Source organism: Camelina sativa, chromosome 3 (genome assembly GCF_000633955.1).
Source record: "Camelina sativa cultivar DH55 chromosome 3, Cs, whole genome shotgun sequence".
In the NCBI taxonomy this organism is placed as follows: Eukaryota; Viridiplantae; Streptophyta; class Magnoliopsida; order Brassicales; family Brassicaceae; genus Camelina; species Camelina sativa.
In genome coordinates, this window is record NC_025687.1 from 25,199,432 (window position 1) to 25,219,033 (window position 19,602).

General features: G+C 34.7%; 3 protein-coding genes, 1 long non-coding RNA gene and 2 pseudogenes across 4 annotated transcripts; all 6 read right to left on the reverse strand.

The window, feature by feature from the left end:
- LOC104778037 (1-acyl-sn-glycerol-3-phosphate acyltransferase 3-like) lies at window positions 931-3,219 on the reverse strand. The gene is made up of 11 exons (XM_010502398.2): window positions 3,004-3,219; window positions 2,729-2,851; window positions 2,609-2,648; window positions 2,452-2,525; window positions 2,306-2,365; window positions 2,139-2,216; window positions 1,890-2,048; window positions 1,675-1,800; window positions 1,483-1,575; window positions 1,315-1,401; window positions 931-1,229 (listed from the first exon to the last, which is right to left on the reverse strand). The coding sequence occupies exons 1-11, from the start codon at window positions 3,082-3,084 to the stop codon at window positions 1,020-1,022; spliced, it is 1,131 nt and encodes a 376-aa protein (XP_010500700.1). The 5' UTR covers window positions 3,085-3,219; the 3' UTR covers window positions 931-1,019.
- Window positions 3,316-6,237, reverse strand: LOC104742640 (tRNA-specific 2-thiouridylase MnmA). Its single transcript, XM_019243932.1, has 10 exons — window positions 5,819-6,237; window positions 5,584-5,658; window positions 5,439-5,492; window positions 5,276-5,354; window positions 5,039-5,166; window positions 4,768-4,851; window positions 4,536-4,619; window positions 4,299-4,450; window positions 3,939-4,089; window positions 3,316-3,863 (listed from the first exon to the last, which is right to left on the reverse strand). Exons 1-10 carry the CDS (start codon window positions 6,173-6,175, stop codon window positions 3,531-3,533), a joined length of 1,497 nt encoding a protein of 498 aa, XP_019099477.1. The 5' UTR covers window positions 6,176-6,237; the 3' UTR covers window positions 3,316-3,530.
- On the reverse strand, window positions 6,566-7,130 carry LOC109132295. Its single transcript, XM_019243933.1, has one exon. The coding sequence runs from the start codon at window positions 7,112-7,114 to the stop codon at window positions 6,869-6,871; it is 246 nt and encodes an 81-aa protein (XP_019099478.1). The 5' UTR covers window positions 7,115-7,130; the 3' UTR covers window positions 6,566-6,868.
- LOC109132294 lies at window positions 15,837-16,974 on the reverse strand (annotated as a pseudogene).
- On the reverse strand, window positions 17,563-18,741 carry LOC109132297. Its single transcript, XR_002037567.1, has 3 exons — window positions 18,550-18,741; window positions 18,234-18,427; window positions 17,563-18,101 (listed from the first exon to the last, which is right to left on the reverse strand). It is a non-coding gene; the product is annotated as an uncharacterized LOC109132297 (long non-coding RNA).
- LOC109130847 overlaps window positions 19,428-19,602 on the reverse strand; it is a 14,890-nt pseudogene continuing 14,715 nt past the window's right edge.

Sequence of the window (19,602 nt, forward strand, 5' to 3'; positions counted from 1 at the left end):
TAATCATTCATAACAGAAAGCCATTTACATTGTACTGATATTATTGAAAAAACTACAATATAATTAAAATACTACTATCTCTAAAGTGAAAACTAAAAAAAAAAAACACTTCTCGATGATTTAAATATTTAAGAAACTATATGATATCATTTTTTCTATATTATAAAAAATACACGGTATATACCTAAAACATAGAAATTGGACACTACATAATATATAGATGCAAAATATTGTACATTTACAAAATACAAAAATTAGTTACATATATATAGTTAATCTACCAAACAAAATACATTTTGTATTTTTTTAAACAAATTAAACCCCGCCGGTGAATATCTAGTTCAACTAAATAATGCATCTAATGTCAAAATAGATCATCTCGATGATGCGTTTGAATAATAAAAATGTGTGTGTTTGGTTTAGTTTCATTTCCATCAAGATAATATTGAATTCCTTTTTTTACTAAAGTACCCATATTTTTAATATAATTTTGTTTTAAAATCATTTTAACCATATTAATTTTAGTTACTGATCTTACAACTAAATAATTTATAAATTATTATTTTGATATTTATAAATTTCAGAAGTAATGTTGAATGTACAATCTATTACCAAATTATGAAATTATTTTTGACTTTGATACATCCGACTAAAAACAAATGTAATGTTGAATGTAGAATCTATGAACAAATTATCAAATATTTTAAAAATTTGAAGGTGGACTTTTTGTGTAAACAATAGGGCCAAAGGAATGTTTGAAGGCTATGAACGACAAAGTAACTTTAATTGTTAAATTCACAAAGTCGAATTCGATAGTTATTTTTTATATTAAAAAAGACATTTTGTAACATAACAATGAAAATTTGGTTGCTGAGTAGACAGGACTTGGTGATTAAACAAGATAAACAATTTAATTGTTACACACTAACAAAAGCAATTATGTTTCAATGGTTGAGTGAAGCTAAGGAACAATGCAATGTAAAAATATCTGACTTAAATAGAGGTTTTTATTGTCCTAGCTAGGCAGTAATAAGCTGTTCTTGTAGAGGTCTCTTGGCAGGAGTTGAACGTTGTGACTCAGACGATTGAATTAGTACTTGCATTGTTATAGTTGCAATCACCAAGAAGAACACAAGCAAAAAAATGATCTTCCACGACGCCACCACGGAGAGCCATTGGAATAGCTTAAAACCACCATATATAAGGATACATAACCAAATGATGACCACCTGTTTTCAACAACATTACTAGGTTTTATAAGAGAATCAATTTGTAATTGCATTTTGCGGTGAACTGATGTACGATGTTTCTTACGATCAATGGTTTGATTGGCCGGTTGATTTGGTGAACGTCCAAGTCGCTGAACACATCTTTTGTGAAGTATTTCTCAAGTTGAGCATCCTGATTAGTAATGTATGCACTAAGTAATGTAGCGACATGAATTTTAACGTAAATATAGGAAAACTTATTGTTGGTGATCACCTTGGTGATAAATAGATCTTGGCACCACTGTGCAATGCCATCATCGGTTTCTGGCAACTCGCTCATTTTGTGACGTCTCATCTGCAAATTCACCTTCAAGAAAGAAGAAACAAAGAGTTTATGATATAGTGAGCATTGGCTTCTTTGTGGAAAAAAACACACACACACACACATATTTGAATCTTTTGTAACCTCAGATGATTGTCCACTGAACATCCTAAGCAGAGTTGGTGTAGGCTGATTGTTCTGAACGGTTACGGTACAATCATAAATTGCAGGAACAAATGACCGTATGTGAGACACCGCCGAAGCAAATCCCTGATTTTGCATATATATGTGAATCCAAGTGAAGTAACGCTCAGAATAACCAGAAAAAAGCAAGTTGTTGGTGAAACACTGAAACTCACCTTTGTACGAGGAATCAAGACATTCCGAGGAGACGGTAAGCTTCGGATAGAAGCGTACTCTTGAGCAACTTCAAGCTTCTCCTGAGTGAAACGAGTTCCTTCAACAAAAAGTGCCAACCAGAATGTCATAGGAAAGTCCTCAAGTCGTTTAAAACCTGCCTGCAAGAAGTAAAAAAAAAAAAGGATGGTTCAAGCACATCAAACAGAATACAAATTTAAGCTCAAGAAAGAAACGCTCATAATTATAACCTTGAGGTTGTTCTCATCCTTAGCCCAACTTCTTTCCAAGAAACTGTAATCCGAAAACCACATCGACCAACCTATGATCTGTGAAAGACTTGTAATAATTCAGTAAAAATATAGATATTAACTAAAAACGAGAAAACACAACAAAAGATCGGAAAAAAAAAACTGACAGGAAGATACTTGGCTTCTTTCTTCATGATTGCTAAAGAGCTTCCAAGACAACCTGCACGCTGTTATATGATTAATAGTAATCAATCAGAGACATTGATTTCTTCAAATGACAAACAAATCATGTTTCAGAGAGAGATAGAAACACCTGAGCCATGACCCATCCAATAAGCCAATCAATGTCACTTCGATGATTGCTTAAGACAAGTGCATGTTCTTTCCCTTGAAAGTTAATACCAAGAACAATAATCACTAGATTTGAATACTTATACTTAAGGTTTCATAGGCATTTAAATTATCTTTACCAATTCGCTCTAGAGTCTCTGCATCGGCGTATAAATTGATCTGCAGCAACAACAACACATATCAGGATATGATACCTCTCTATGTAGACACCACAACAAGATTTCATGAAAAACACTAACCTTTATACAAGCCCACCAATCAAACAACCATATGAGCTGCAACCAAAGTAATTCCGCAACAGTTTTGTTGATTCTTCTATACAAACTTCTTGAGAACGGACGAACAGTGATGAAGAACACAAGCTGGAAACAGGGGAAAGGTTTCTGAAACCTTTAGTTGACACAAATTTCAATTCCATAACAGATTATTAAAGAACAGAAAATGTTTCTGCTCTGTCTCTTCCATTGGTGTATCAGAGCAAAAATCACGATTTCGATAAACAAAAATGGATGACCTGAATGATGTTGACAATGAGCCCAGAGATCAAGAAGAGGACACCAACAGGGATAAAGACAAGAGCCGCAGGGATCGTCATGTCCGCGAGAGAGAGAAGGGAACAACAACACAAAGCAACAGAAGAATATCGAAAAAAATGTTGGGGAAGACACGAACCGAGCTTTTCCCCTGTCTCGATGCAAGAGCGTTTTTCAAGCTCTATTTTAAGCCAATCAAGCTTTTCTCTCTCTATCTTACAATATTTTAGTTGTCAAACACATGGAAACACGTGCGCATGTAAAGCTCATATAGAATAAAATCCAATTAAAAATGATAAAAACAAATTTATGTAATTAACTCATATCTGATCACCGGGAGGTCAAATTATTTTCAACAGTATACCTTATGTATAATACAACATTCCCATCAAATCCTGAAGCTCGTAGTGGAATGTCGTATGTTGTTATCACCTATCAAGCTAAAGCTTCAAATCTACAGAGTTTGTAGGTGAAACCGAGAACTGCACCATCCCTTGCATTGCGTCTCTCATGCATTAACCAGCTTTTCTTCAGCACTGACTTCTCCTGAATCAGCCTCAACAGATGATGTAAGTGGCATCGTCATGATTTTGACGGGTTTCCCGAGTTTGGTTTTATCTTCCATCGCTGCGAGTTGAAGGGCTTTTGCACAGACCGGGAAACATTGATCGTCCCAAGATTCCAGAATTACGCCTGAACCAATGCAAGTGGTTCCCTCATAAAACGCTGCAAACTGTCCAGCAGCTAGACCTTGATCGTCTTCGTCTAGGTGTACAACTGCAACATCTCCCTTTGCTTCCATTTCAAAACTGCAGCTGTAGAAGCCAGGCCCATGCCGGACCTAGAAAAGCAACTCTTCAGTTATAAAAGCCAAGTAAACGATCATGTGTAAAAAGTAATTGATCATATTATTTACCTTGCAACGGAGCTTGCTAACATTGCCCCAAGGTTTCCCACTAAGCCATCTTAAGGAGCCAACACGGAAAATCCGCCTTCTCTTATCGATTGAGTAGTAATTTCTGGAGACAAACACCACATTGTTCTTTGTGTCCTTTTCGACAACATACCTGCACATGGATAAAGTATTATCACAACAAAAATTAAGGATCTAAAAGAATTTACACTCATCATGTAATTAGAAGTTAAGCCAGGTTGTTTTCTCAACACTATTGAAGGCATTTGAAGCATTCATGTTCAGAACCTAAAGCTGCTTAATGATCTATGAGCCACTTGCAGGTAACACAAACGGTTTTAATGCATCAGTTAAGAAACATACCAAGGCCCGCCAGGTAAACGCAAACCTTGTCGTTGTCCGATCGTGTAAAACCAAAATCCCCGATGGTTACCAAGAAAATCCCCAGTTTCAGCTTCCAATATAATTCCTTCCATCTCTCCTATGTGTCTACCGACAAAGTCACTGAACTTTACCTATTACATAAAACCATGTTAACATGTATCAGAGTTCCACTAGGTAAAATTGCCATTAACCAGAAGAAAACACTAGAAAGTATACCTTCCCAAGGAAACATATTCCTTGTGAATCCTTTCTATCTTTATTTGGCAAATCAAATTGTGTGGCTAGTTTGCGAACTTCTTCCTGTACATCAAAAAAACAAAGGCAAACAAGTATGATAATCACCTCCAAGAAATCAAAATCTATTTATTTTTCTCCACATCTTGGATTGGAGCATAGTTATGCGACCAAAATTTCTCCCAATTTGGAAAGATAAAACTTCCTCGAGTACCTTCTTTACACAACCAAGTGGGAAAAGCAGTCGCTTAAGCTGGGGTTGAGAGAGATGTGAGAGGAAGTAGGTCTGATCCTTCACCTGAAAAAAAAAAATACCGACTTTTAATGGTAGAGAGGACTAAAAACAAAGCAATATACCTAAGAAGCATTAGTAGCCTACAAAAGTAGATACAATACAAACATCGAACCCAACATGTGATGTTTACTCTATATCAGTAAAGACATGCTGATTAAAAAAAAACAGTGTTTTATCGGGTAGTAAGTACGATGTCTTGTGACAGTTCCAAAACAGATGATGAATCATTTTGGTCAGCAGGGGGATGAACCACTTTAGCATAGTGACCTGAAGCTACGTAGTCATACTTCATATCACTAATTGCATCCATGAATGCACCTGAAAATATAAGGTCAATCTATAATTGATCATTCAAAGATAGCATATACACTGAAAGCAGAATTCTTTCATAATGGGCGATTACAATCCATTGTTCACAAGAGCTTACCAAACTTGATTCTAGTATTACACAAAACATCTGGATTAGGTGTACGTCCACAACGATACTCCTCAATAATGTAGGAAACCTGATTTTAATGTTGGAAAATCCAATCAGAAACCCAAATTATTATTAGCAATCTAAAAAGAAGAGCAACGAAGAAAGAACTTACAACTCTTTCCCAATATTCATCTGTTAAATGCACAACCTCCAAAGGAACATCAACCTGTGAAATGGCACCACCACTATAAGCAGTAAACATCTCAAATGTTGATTTAAGATAAAAAAAAAATTAACGATTAAATAAAGAACACTACCTGCTCACAAACAAGCTTTGCATACTTCAAATCATCTTCCCAGGGGCACTGATTCCAGAAATTCTCAAAGCCTTCCTACACATCATTGAAACATCACAACTAATATTCTAGAGAAGGCCAGACCAAAATCATCAATTTCAAAATCTATAAAACCTCAATCAAGACACTGCTTAAACTGTAATTACGATATGTGTCTACGGTTCCAACAAGCAATTGCGAAGAAGAAGAAGCACACCTGAAACCAGATTTTGAGATAGAAAGCGGTACAGGAGTGACCAGCGGCGTGGAGGAGACGGAGAGCGACACTGCTATCGACGCCGCCACTGAGGAGTACGGCGACACGAAGAGGCTTCTCAGGCATGGAACATGAGAGATACTGGTCAACGATAAACGCATGGCGACTACAGTTGCGGCGGCTCGAGGAAAAGAGAGGCGTAATTGGATTAGAAGATTGAGGAGACGGCAAGAGAGAGGAAGAGGAGGAGGAGAAGAATGAGGGGATAACGCGGAATGAAATTGAGAAAGAAGAAAGAGGAAGGCGAAAGAGCGGTGGTGAAGGAGAGAGAAAGGGTTTGGCGACGGCGGAGAACATCGAAACGCACCGGCGGAGGATTATCTCCGAGTGAGCAAAGAGGGTTTATCTTATCTCCTTTTCTTATTTATATTTGTTTTGTGAAAAAAAAAAAAAGCAAAAAAAAACAATTACTTAAAATAATAGGATCTTTAATCTATTTAATTTATATATAGTATTAGTAACGGTAAAAATATTTCAATTCGCTAAGAGTGTTTAGGGCATCACTAATGGTGGGTTTTAATTTTTAGTGTTTTATGGTAGAATATAATTTTAATTAAAATTATCCTCTCCAATAGTAGAATATAATTTTGAGTCTCTTATTTTTTAAAATATAGTTTTTTGAATCTAATCTCATTCAACTTCCAAACCCTTTGATCAGTTATGAACAAACAAACAACCAAAACAACATTGAGCTTTGGTCCAATAAGGACAATTCATACACTTCATATGTAATACTTGAAGTCGATTCAGAATGTCAAGGTGTGTGAAATGAATACATGAAAAAGTTTGCTAGCTTATAATGTTGTTACTCACCCTTTGTCGACAAGCCAATGTATCATTCCGTAAGTGACACCCTTTGTCACAGAGAAAACAAGAAATAAACTGTAGGGTGTAACTGGGCGTGGTTCATATCTTCCAAGCACTCCAGCAGCAGTGTCAATACTAACTTTCCCATCTTTATATGAACATACCTAAACAATCATGGGTGAGTTAAACCAAAGGTAATTGACAGATTGCCTTGTCTTTACCGGTCAAGCCATAGCAGGAGGAGTGCCTAGCGCCTAAAGTGACAGCAAAGTAGAGATAAATAGTGCAGAGGAATGCCAGAAGAGCCAATGCAGTCAAGAGATAGCGATGCCTCTGAACAACGGTGGAGCAACTACCCAACTCTTCCCACTGCTTCTTTAGACACTGTTGTCTCCTTAATGGTGAAGATACAAGCCCATCAAGAACCATGGCTTTAATCAATCAACCTGAAAAATTTGACACATCATTTAGTTTACACAAATACCAAAACAGGGTACGAAGAATCAGATTGAATGTAAATGTTGGGATTTACGTTTCCATCACAATAAGCCATTTCTACGCTACCAAAGATATATATTAATTGTCAATGAGAAGCAGCAATTTCGAATCGAGGTTAGTCTTTTTTTATGATTGGCATTACAATTACAGGACGAGCTTTTTTGGATCTTAAGCCGAAAGAAGGAAATAAGAGCAAAAAAATGGCCAAGAAAAACGTCAATTTCAATTTCAATTTTAATCAATCACCAATTCACAACAACAACAACAAACACAATGGATTAGGAGAGATTCGAGGAAATGGACTATAAACGATCAATCGAGGGATGAGAGAAATCAAAAGATTGAGGGTAACAGATCCGAAGCAGCTAAAAAGGAAAATGAACCAGGTGAGAAATCGGTTTAGAGAGAGAGAGAGATCTGGAGAAGATAAAAAAAAAAAAAAAAAGTTGAATCCAGCTCCGACAAAATCAATTACCTCCTCTGATTCGCATCTCCTCTGACACGAATCTCCTCTGATTCCATTTCTTCTTCGATTGTCAATTCGCGAGACAGAGAGACAGAGAGAGGAAGAGGAAGAAAAAATAAAATCAATCGGCCATCAAAAAAACTTTTATCTCTATTATTCTGTTTGTCCAACCAATTGATGTCCGCTTCGTCTCTCCTCCGACCACAATCGCCTCTGATTCCATAGCTGTAACATATCCTTCTCCTTCCTTATATCAACACTGGACTTCGATCGAGATTGAAACAGCGAGAGAGAGATCAAGAGAGAAAACAAAAAAAATCTCGAAACAATTGTTTTTTTTTGCTTCTTCTATTTTTCTCTCAACCAACGAAATCACGACACGTACGAGCTCTTAAAACACAATCGGGTATGTTATATTAGAGCCTCTCTTACCTTTTTTTTGTTATTTCTGATTTTTTTTTTCTTTCACCCTTAAAATCTGCCTTAGAACCCTCATTGGGAATAACCTTATTATGTTTTAAAGAAAATATATAGACAGACAATTAATGATTTTAATTTGTTTTGACATTGTGTTATTGGATTTTGTTTATATTTATAATCATGATTATTTAGAAAAAATAATTAGTGTTGTTTTTTTGTTAACTCAGAGTAAATCCCCAGGCTTATGGAGGGCCCGAGACTAATCTCTGGGGGAGGTGCAATCCACGGATAGATCCTCTCTCTGGATATTCAAATGGGCCTTTAGATAGGCTCATATCTGTGTAAAGTTGTTCAGGAAAATGTGACTTAGTTTCATGCAGTCCCGCTCCCTACCACACGACCACAAGCTCTCGGACAAAAAAAATTAGTGTTGTTCAACTAGAATTACGAATACTTCATTATTTTATCTAGTGTTATTCAAAACTATATAAATTTTGTATATTGAGTCATCTATAATGAAGTTCAATTAGTATTTCAAATACTTCATAATTTATTTGGTGTTATTCAAAACTGTATATTTTTTAAGTCATGTATATTGAGTCTTTATTTTTTAAAATAGAATTCTAAGAACTGATGAGTCTAAGATTTCTTAGGTAGCAGTTGATTTCTTAGGTAGCACTATATGCATCGGTCAAAGCAAGGTTGTTTTCTGCGGACGAGTTTAAGTGAACGCTGCGTTTTGGGCAAAGGAAAAGGGGAAAAACCCTTAAGTGGTTTCTTTTGTCTCATTAGTTGTTTTGGCCGCTTTTGAGAGAGAAAAAAGAGAGAAAGAGTGTTCATGGTGTTCTTGGTGATTTTCTGTGGATTGGTGGCTTTTTCTGGTGAGATATGAGACTTAGGACGTTGTAGGAGCTTCCTAGGAGCGTGTTCTTGATTGTTTAAGATTCAGAAACTTCTGGGCAAAGGTAAGTGCATGACCATGGCTTATCTAAGCTGGAGAAATCTCTTATTTGCTTGTTTTGTGTTGTTAGGCTTGTTAGATTGGTATTTGGGACGATTGGAAGCTTTCTTGTGGCTTGGGATTGTGTTTTGTGGTTACAGGAACAAAAATCCGGCGAAAAGCTTCGGGGGAAAACGATGCTCGGCATTGCATCGGTCGATGCACTCTGTGTGTCGGTCGATGCAGATGCGAGGACGGCGCGTAAAATCTAGGGTTTTCGTGCTATGTCGAGCATGCGTCGGTCGATGCAATGGGAGCATCGGTCGATGCAAGTTAACCTTGCATCGGTCGATGCAGATCTTGCGTCGGTCGACGCAACCTCCAACTGTTGTCAGTTGATGCATGTTTGTGTCGGTCGATGCTGAGTCCTGGTTTGTTATTGTTGATTGTTGATTGTTTATTGATGGTTAGAGATGTCTCTATTGCTTGTGTGTATAACCCAATAGATGGGAGGATTTCCTTACTGAGTGTTTATAAAATACTCATGTATTGCAATTTGTGTTTGTGATGCAGGTAAAGGCAAAGTGTGATCGTGGAATCAAGGCAATGAAGAGGAGGATGTTCTAGTGGTTCGCTTGGTTGTTTGGCTTCTGTTAGGTTGCTAGAGTTGAGTCCTAGAATGTTGTTTAGGATTGCTGGTTCTATGGTTTATGCTGTTTGGATCATTAGTTTATGATTTGGAATTAATATCGGTTATTGGATTATGATTGGATTATTTATTGGTTATTGGTATCTGTTATTTCCGCTGTTGGTTGTGTTTGTGGTTAGGTGGCTAGTGGGTATGAGACCACTAGCTGTAGTATATTTATTATTTATTAAAAAAAAAAACGGGTCAGGTCGTTTCAGATAAACCACAAAACTCTTTCATCTTCAGTGTTTTTTTTTCTTTCTCTTTTCTCATTCATCTTCTCATTCTTTTTTGTTCTTAAGAAAACTACAATTATGTTACTATCTCCAATCTGTTCTTCCACATCTCACTTCCATCACCTCAACAGATAGTCCTCACTTCCAGCAAAGTATATATCTTTCTCTTTTCTATAACGAGAGAAAGAATCTTAATCAGATCTGTCACATAAGTCTGAACTCTTTTCACACTCTTTCGTCGAAAATCTTGTCGAGATTAAACATGTCATCGATGTGTTGAATCATATTGATGGCAGAGTCACAAAAACATATCAGATCTAACCATTTACAAAAGAAAAAGTGATATAATCTGTCCAAAAATAGTCAAAGAGCGTACGATTCCAAAATCATATGATCTTTGTTTCAAGGGTAGTTCAGTTATTTTGAATCCAATTAAAATACTGTGTATGGCATTCTCAAAAAAAATAATTATTTATGGCATTTTCGAAAAAAAAAATTGTATATGGCATTTTATTTAATTAACTCTTAAAATTATGCATTCATTAAGACATCAACGATAAATATTTCGTTGACAAAAGTACAATATTTATAATAGGGAAGTGGGATCAGAAGAGGACGTGGTGTGGATAAAACTCATGACAATGTTAATACCTAATTTCCTAAATTTTTGTTTTATTAATTGGTATAATCTTCCTGACCTAACTTACTTCCTCTACATCATAAGAAAAATAAAAATAGATCATTTTAAGGTAATCAAACTAAGAGGAGAGGAGGACGACATATGGTGAGAAGAAAAATTCTTGGGTTTTAACCAATCAAAACACAACAAACTGTCATGTCAATGTCATATTTATAAAATAAATCAAAACTAAAATAAAAAGATAAAACAAGTTAGCAAAACCAATTCTGTAGATTTTTTATTAAGGAAATTATGTTAGTTTAGGTTTATAAAATAATAATTAGAGTTTAGATTTTACAATTAAACGAAATCATATGTTGGTTTGGGTTTACAAAAAAGTGGTTAGGGTTTAGTTTTTACAATTAAACAAAATTATGTGTCGGTTTGGGTTTACAAAAGAGTGGTTAGAGTTTAGGGTTTAGATTTTACAATTAAATGAAATTATATGTCGGTTTGGATTTAAAAAAGAGGGGTTAGAGTTTAGAGTTTATATTTTACAATTAAACGAAATTATATGTCGGTTTGGGTTTACAAAAGAGTAGTTAGGGTTTAGATTTTATAATTAAACAAAATTATATGTCGGTTTGGGTTTATAAAATAGTGGTTAGGGTTTAGATTTTACAATTAAAGAAAATTTTATTTTAATTTGGGTTTATAAAAAGAGTGATTTGGGTTTAGATGTTATAATTTAAAACTATAATATAATATCTAGAATTAATAATTTTAAAATTAATTGATATACAAAATTTATTTCTTAATCAATAATTTGTTTCCTTAACTAAGAGGGGGTGAAGGGTGCACCCAAGAATTGTCTTGTTCAGAATAAATAAATAAAATCAAAATAGATCATTCTACTTGATCTATGTCGTGTCGTGCGTCCTTGTCTCCGTACTTAAGTCCCCAGTTTGGTTCGGCCTACCTATGTCAAAGAGGGCAACGATAATTAACAGTTTAAGTTTATTACATTTTGGCTTTTTGTTTGGTTATATATAGAACAAACTAACTACATGGACTTGTACTTTGATATTTCTTTAACAAATATTCTTTCCAATCCAAGATTTTGCTCATCTATGGTCAGACTTTTTCTTGTGTAACATGTCGAATTTTTTTAATTGTATACACAATCTATTAGATTTTTCTTAACTACTAAGGTACGACTATCATACATCGTTTTATTGACTGTTAGACATTGTTTTAGATTAGGCCTGGGCATTCGGTTAACCATTCGGTTTCGGTTCGGTTGTATTCGGTTTCGGTTATTTTGGATATAGTAATATAGTAACCATTTGGATATTTATGAAATTTCGGTTTAGTTCGGTTCGGTTTCTTTCGGTTTGGTTTCGGTTTGGTTATTTAAATAAATAACCATAACTAACATAAATTATATTAACATTAACCAAATAAACCAAATATAACCAAAACTAACCGAATATAACCAAAATTAACCAAATATACAATAACAAAAATACAAAAAAGGGAAAAATATTGATTCAATTTTACAAAATAGTATTTAACTTTGTAAATTCAAAATAATAACATTTACATATATTGATTATTTAAAATATTTAATTGTTTTGAATCTAGAAATAATTTATATTTTAAGTTTATTTTATAGTTTTGCATAATATTAAGTATATAATATTTGATATCTTCTAGGTTTTCGGATATTTCGGTTAACCATTTAATTGTCGGTTCGGTTCGGTTCGGTTTCGGTTAGTTTGGATATAGATTTTTACTAACCATTCGGGTATTTGAAGAATTTCGGTTCGGTTCGGTTTAGTTTTTTTCGGTTCGGTTTCGGTCGGTTATTTGGTTATCGGTTATTTTGCCCAGCCCTATTTTAGATATTAAGAGCAGATATATTACTTGGTTTTTATCGATTGATCATTTTTACAGAATTCTGTTTCGATGTTTGAGACTTTAAGAAGTTTAATAAATGGGTTTATTCAAAGATATCTAACCATGCATATTGATGTTAGGTTGTTAAATTTGAATTCATCTTAATTATTGGCTATTCATCTATTATTGTTCTTAAAGCATAATCTGGATATAACCTGAACTTCTTTTTTTGGGCAAAATCAGTTGTTGTTGGGTCAAGACACTTTGATTAATTTACTTCCATGGTTTGTCGATGTTCCTTTTCTAGTTTCTTCTCCTCTATACATGGTTTTACCTTACACGACCGATGAGCGTATTGAATGCTAGTGCTTATGCGTGTGGCTCTTTGTAAATAGATAGTGGAAATAAAAAGGTGTCTTCACTCTTGAGGCTTGAGGGAGATGAATGTCATCTAACACGTTCAAAATTGAGATTCTGCAACAGTGTAGTTTCCAGCGATAGATGTACGTGAGTTAAACTTATACAAACAAAATAAAAAATAATAATTTTCAAACAAAGAGTGGTATAACACTAAAAAATTATCAAATTTAAGATGCGTTTGTAATATAGATGACTAAAGTATACATTACACATGTAAATAAGTAAATGAAAACTTTCCAAATAATTATAGTTTGTATTTTTTTTTTCATGATACACATTTTATAAAATAATTGTAGGATACAATATTTTTATGACACTCATTTTTGTTTGGGCAAAAATAATCGATTCGTTTAGAGACTACGGAAACAAGAAATAGATGTTGAATAGTCTTTTTTATTGATCAAAGTATCGAGCTCATATACAAGAGTTTAATGCACAACGAGTCAATTTAGGAACCCTAACAATGCTTTGGAATTGAGTCGTGTGGCTGTGTTTTTGGTCTCTTGTTTTGCTCTTGATTTCCTCTCCTATCATGTCGAAATCGTTCACTATTTATAGGGAAGTCTCTTTACCCTAATCCTCATGGGATTTGGGTTTGAGTAATAGCCTCTTCATGAGATAAGGTCATTCCGAATATTCTCTCCACGATATTGAGTCAAATATTTTCTTGATAATGTCGTAGCAAATCAGAGTCGGTCACAAAATCCAATTACAGCCCGTATTGAGTCGTTGTTTGTCGTTACAGCCCGTATTGGCTTGTTAATTGTTGTGTCAGCCCATATCGGCTTGATGTTTGCCATTACGGCCCGTATTGACTCAATGTTTACCGTCACGGCTGGTATTGACTCAATGTTTACCGTTTTGGCCAGTATTGACTCAATGTTTACCGTTTCGGCCGGTATTGACTCAATGTTCTTCATTTATAGAATATATCATCGGAAGATTAGAAAAGAAGTTTTTAATATATAAGTCAAGTCAAACCCTAAATAATATGAAGCCTTTTGGGAAGGAGCCCAATAACAAATCCGTGCGGGTTTTGCCATCTCTGTCCAAAGTGGACAATATCATACTAATGAGATCAGAGAAAAAGGTCTCATACTAAGTAAGTATTTTTTAGGCACCCTTAATCATGTCATCTTTTTTGAGAGATCCTCCCACACCGAACATAGAGCCCACACCCACTCCCCTAGGTCCAATTTCGACCTAGGCTCTGATACCAATTGTTGGGCTTTATAAACCCAAGTCAAATCTCATTAGTATGATATTGTACGCTTTGGGCCGAGATGGCAAAACCCGCACGGATTTCTTATTAGGCTCCTTCCCAAAAGGCCTCATAATAAGTAGGTTTGGACTTGACTTATATATTAGAAACTTCTTTTCTAATCTTCCGATGTGGGACGTTGGTTTGTACCCAACAATACTCTCCCTCAAACCAAGGACCACGAACCTTAGGTCTCCCCTTCGGCGAAATCTTGTCACCATTAACTCGGTGCTTCCTTATTCGCAAGGTACCCTTCTTATCGTGTCACATTGAGGGGCTTCTCCCACACTAATCGTTACGCTCATACCCACTTCTTAGGTCCATTTATTTCAACCTAGGCTCTGATACCAATTGTTGGGCTTTACAAGCCCAAGCCAACTCCCCTATTAGTATGATATTGTCCATTTTGAGTCCATGTGGCAAAGCCCGCACCGATTTTTTATTGTACTCCTTCCCAAAAAGTCTCATACTAATTGGAGTTGGTCTTGGCTTATATATTAGAAACTTATTTTCTAATTTTCAGGTATGGGACATTGTTTGTATCCCAACAAATATGGATATATGCTAAAGTACATGTACATTATATAAGTATATAACACTATAAAATTATCAAATTTAACATTTTGTAAGATAAATATATGAATAATGTACATGTTCTCATTTTAACTTTAAATATGGATGAACCTATATATACGTTACATACTTTCCAAATAGTTATAGCTAGTTTCTAAAAAAATACCTTGTATTATTATTCTTTATGATACACATCTTATTAAATAATTTTGAGGATATAGAATATTTTTATGATATTCTGCGCATAACTGGTTTAAATTAGTATTTGACTATATATTTGCGATTGTGGTTACGGAAGTTTTGCGAAAACGGGAGTTTTCGAAAGCATATGTGATAGTCTCATCCTTTTATGTTTGATGTTCTTCGATTTTATTACGGGCAAGTGATGAAAAAAGTCTTTGCATTTGGTAAATTTAGAAGAAAACTTTAACTAAAGTAGCCCTAATTTATTCAAATAAGAATCCAACAACAGAGAAAATGACAAATGACTATGATAAATGACAATACAACGACCAGCAATGGAATATTAGAAAGAACATATAAGAAATCTTTAAGTCATAATACTCTCTCATTATAATATTTTCTTAGATTTTAAAATAGGATTTAAAATATTAACTTTAACTTAAGTCTTATTAATATTTATATAGCTAAACAATGGATCTTCATCTTGCTCTCCCTCCAACTCGAACTTCCTTGTCAACCAGAGACTGACCTCGGTCGTTACCTGGAAATTGATTGCATGGCCACGCCACACTTGTTTTATTAAAGATATGATAAAACAAAGGCAATCTTGAATCTTTTTTTCTGGTGTATCTCTCTCACACATCTTGTTCAGAGTTTTAAATAATTAAGGATATTAATGATGGTTAAAAATCCACTGGATACCCGAAACCCAAATGAAATTTAAGCTCATGCATGGACTTGTTTTTTGAATTTTTTATAAAAAGCGTGAATTTAAAACAAGATGGTGAACTTTTACCCACCATTTTCTCTTAAAACAAAGGATTACATCTCAGTTTTCGTTCGTTGGGAGATATATTTAATTAATTTTTTTTTACTCAAATATATATTTAATTAATTATCTTAAGGTTTTTGGTAATTAATACAAAAAGTCAAAACATAATGTAAACGTTAATTTTTGTTGTCCTCTTTGACCCATAAAGGCCGAACCAAACTGGGGATATAAGTATGGAGATAAGGACAAGTTTGACCAAGTAGAACTTCAAAGTGATCTATTTTGAAAATTTTCAACATATGTCGTTTTATGATGTAGATATAAGCCTGCTTAGTTTCATCATAACAACAGATGGCGAGCCTCTTAGCATCGCTGCTGTCTAGAAAGTAAGTTAGGTCAGGACGATTATACCAAAAAAAAACGAAAATTTAGGGAAATTAGGTATTAACACTGTCATGAGTTTTATCCACACCACGTCCTCTTCTAATCCTACCTCCCTATTATTAAATATTGTTCTTTGTCAACCAAATATTTATCTTTAATGTCTTATTGCATAACTTAGCAATGAAAGACGATCTTTCCTAAAAACCGCAAGGGATAGAACATTGTCGTCATCGTACTTAAACGGTAGATAACAAAAAGTCGTTCGTCTCTCTGTTGAAAAACTGAAACTTCTAATGAAAACACCATTGTTAACATCTACACCAGCCCAATACAAAGTTCCATTCAGAGATACGCTATTTGATTGGATAGCTGACCATGTACTATCAGACCCGCGCGAAATCTTTGACTTTCTTTGTATATTACCCAATCTCATAAATCCAAGATTTTATTGATGGATCAAATTCATAATTATAATCCAACATCTTGTATCGTTTCTTGTTATCATAACCTATGTCATATTGGGCAGTTGGATAACTATGTTGGGATCCGTACCGTTTAGTTTATCTCAACATGGGGTTCCAAATCAGGACCCCTCTAAACTGGAACCTACAAAACAACAAGCCATCACAATGTACATAGTCGAACATCCATACTGGCATGTCACATTTCAAACCAGGAATGTCTAAGATTAACTCATGGACCTCTATCCTTGGACCATTGAAATCAACGGCTACCGAATAAATCTTAGAATCATCAGTCCGGAAGATGAATTGTGGTTGTGATCGAGCCAACTGGTCGTTCACAAACTTCTTGTCGTCCAAAAGAGAATTCCATTGCTTACATACGGTTGTGAATCGAACAAGAGACTTGAGGTGGAACCCTACAAAGGATCTCTTCCACTAATTCCCATGGAAGGTTCACCGACACCATTAATTACGTTTAAGATGATAATAAGGATTATAAGGTCTTTAAGGGTTTCACAAAATTTTGTAAATTATATACCTTCTTAATGTACTATATATATATATATATAAGGTCTCTCGAAAAATAAAAATTGCTGAGGGTAATATACAAGAATATAAGTAAAAATAAAATATTCTTTTACTAAAAATAATAAATCTATGAAGAAAAAATTAAAATGTATTAGATACCTCCAGACAAAATAAACTATAGATAAGCTATACTAATTTGGATTTCTTTCATCATATCAGAATGAATTTATGTTTTGATATGATTTATATTATAGCAGTATTAAATAAAGCCACTTTTAAAAAATAAAAGAAAATCATGACTAACAAATAAAGTATTCAATTATGAAAGTTTAAAAGTTAATTCTTTTAAAATTTTAAATCTTCTAGCTTTAAAAGTTATTAGTATTATTTGTAAGAATTCATGTGTGTGGATTCTAAAATTTGTGCAGTAACCTTGTATTTTGTTTCTAATAATTATATCATCAAAATTTCATTATAAATGATTCAATATACAAATTTATAAAAGAACTCTGTTGGAGCCAAAATGTTGAGGGTACGACATGTAAGTAAAGAATAAAAGAACTCTGTTTTACACACATCTGGTACGATATGTACCCTCCGGGATATACAAATGAAATTCTCGAAAATTCTGGTAATTTAATTTCTTTTTAGTAGTGTTTCATTAAGTTATGTCTTTTACAAGTTGCATATATTTTTACTTTTGACTCAAAGTGATGATGTAAATAAATACTACTGAAGGAAAGGCGATCAGCATAGCAGAGCAAAGGCGATAAGAAGGGTGCGATTAGGGTTTTCGTTTCTGTGGGAAGAGTCTAGCGGCTAGCCGCCTGCACGCCATGTCGGTGGTGGCTGGAGACGGCTCCATGGCGGTGGGAAGTCCAGCTGAGGTGGGATCTGTACTTGTTCCACCCCAAAAGTTGTATGCTACTACAGTCGGGAGGCCGAGTCTTTCAAAATTTGTTGTTAATGTCCAAGTGGTTGATGGTAAAGCCATGGTGGTTGTTCCTGACGAAGTATTGCAAGATTAAGTTCCTTTGTGGGAGGATTTCCTTGTGGGCTGTTTCCCTAATTCAGGTCCACATGTTGGAAGAATTTACGTCATAGTGAATAAGATCTGGAACCTCAGTGATCGTTCTATTAAAATCGATGTTTTCAGTGTCAATGATAAAATAATGAAATTTCGAATACGGAATGCACCTGTAAGGTCTCAAGTTCTGCGTAGGGGCATGTGGAATATCTCTGTGATTTGCCGATGATCGTTTCGAAGTGGACTCCGGTAGCTGAGAACGCTCAGCCGGAGATCAAGACTATGCCATTCTACTTAAAAAATGTTCCTCCATCTATGTTCACTTGGCCAGGCCTAAGCTTCCTTGCTACCCCTGTTGGTGAACCTAAGCAATTGCACCAAGAGACCGAATTAGTCACCTGTTGATGAGGCATAGATTTTTGTGGAGGTCGATCTAACAAAAGAGTTACCTAAAAGAAACTACTTCAAGATCAAAGATGAGGAGACCTGTGTTCAGTTTGAATATCCATGGCTTCCTCCTCGGTGTGGAGTTTGCAGCAGATGGGTCATTTAAGGATGGTTGTCTAGCTAATGGGGGAGGCCTCTCTCTACTCCGCAGGATGGTCATCCAGGGCATGGGGAGAATCGTTCCTCTCGTTCTGTTCCCAATGGAATATTAGAAAAAACATATAAGAAACCTTTAAGTCATAATACTCTCTCATTATAATATTTTCTTAGATTTTAAAATAGGATTTAAAATATTAACTTTAACTTAAGTCTTATTAATATTTATATAGCTAAATAATGGATCTTCATCTTGCTCTTGAACTTCCTTGTCAACCAGAGACCGACCTCGGTCGTTACCTGGAAATTGATTCCATGGCCACGCCACACTTGCACATGAAGAAATTCATTTAAAGATATGATAAAACAAAGGCAATCTTGAATCTTTTTTTTCTGGTGTATCTCTCTCACACATCTTGTTAAGAGTTTTAAATAATTGAGGATATTAATGATGGATAATAATCCACTGGATACCCGAAACCCAAATGAAATTTAAGCTCATGCATGGACTTGTTTTTTGATTTTTTTTTTTAAAAGCGTGAATTTAAGACAAGATGGTGAGCTTTTACCCACCATTTTCTCTTAAAACAAAGGATTACATCTCAGTTTTCGTTCGTTGGGAGATACATTTAATTAATTATCTTGAGGTTTTTGGTGATTAATACAAAAAGTCAAAACATAATGTAAACGTTAATTTTTGTTGTCCTCTTTGACCCATAAAGGCCGAACCAAACTGGGGATATAAGTATGGAGATAAGGACAAGTTTGACCAAGTAGAACTTCAAAGTGATCTATTTTGAAAATTTTCAACATATGTCGTTTTATGATGTAGATATAAGCCTGCTTAGTTTCATCATAACAACAGATGGCGAGCCTCTTAGCATTGTCATGAGTTTTATCCACACCACGTCCTCTTCTAATCCTACCTCGCTATTATTAATATTGTTCTTTGTCAACCAAATATTTATCTATTATGTCTTTTTTTTTTTTTTTTTT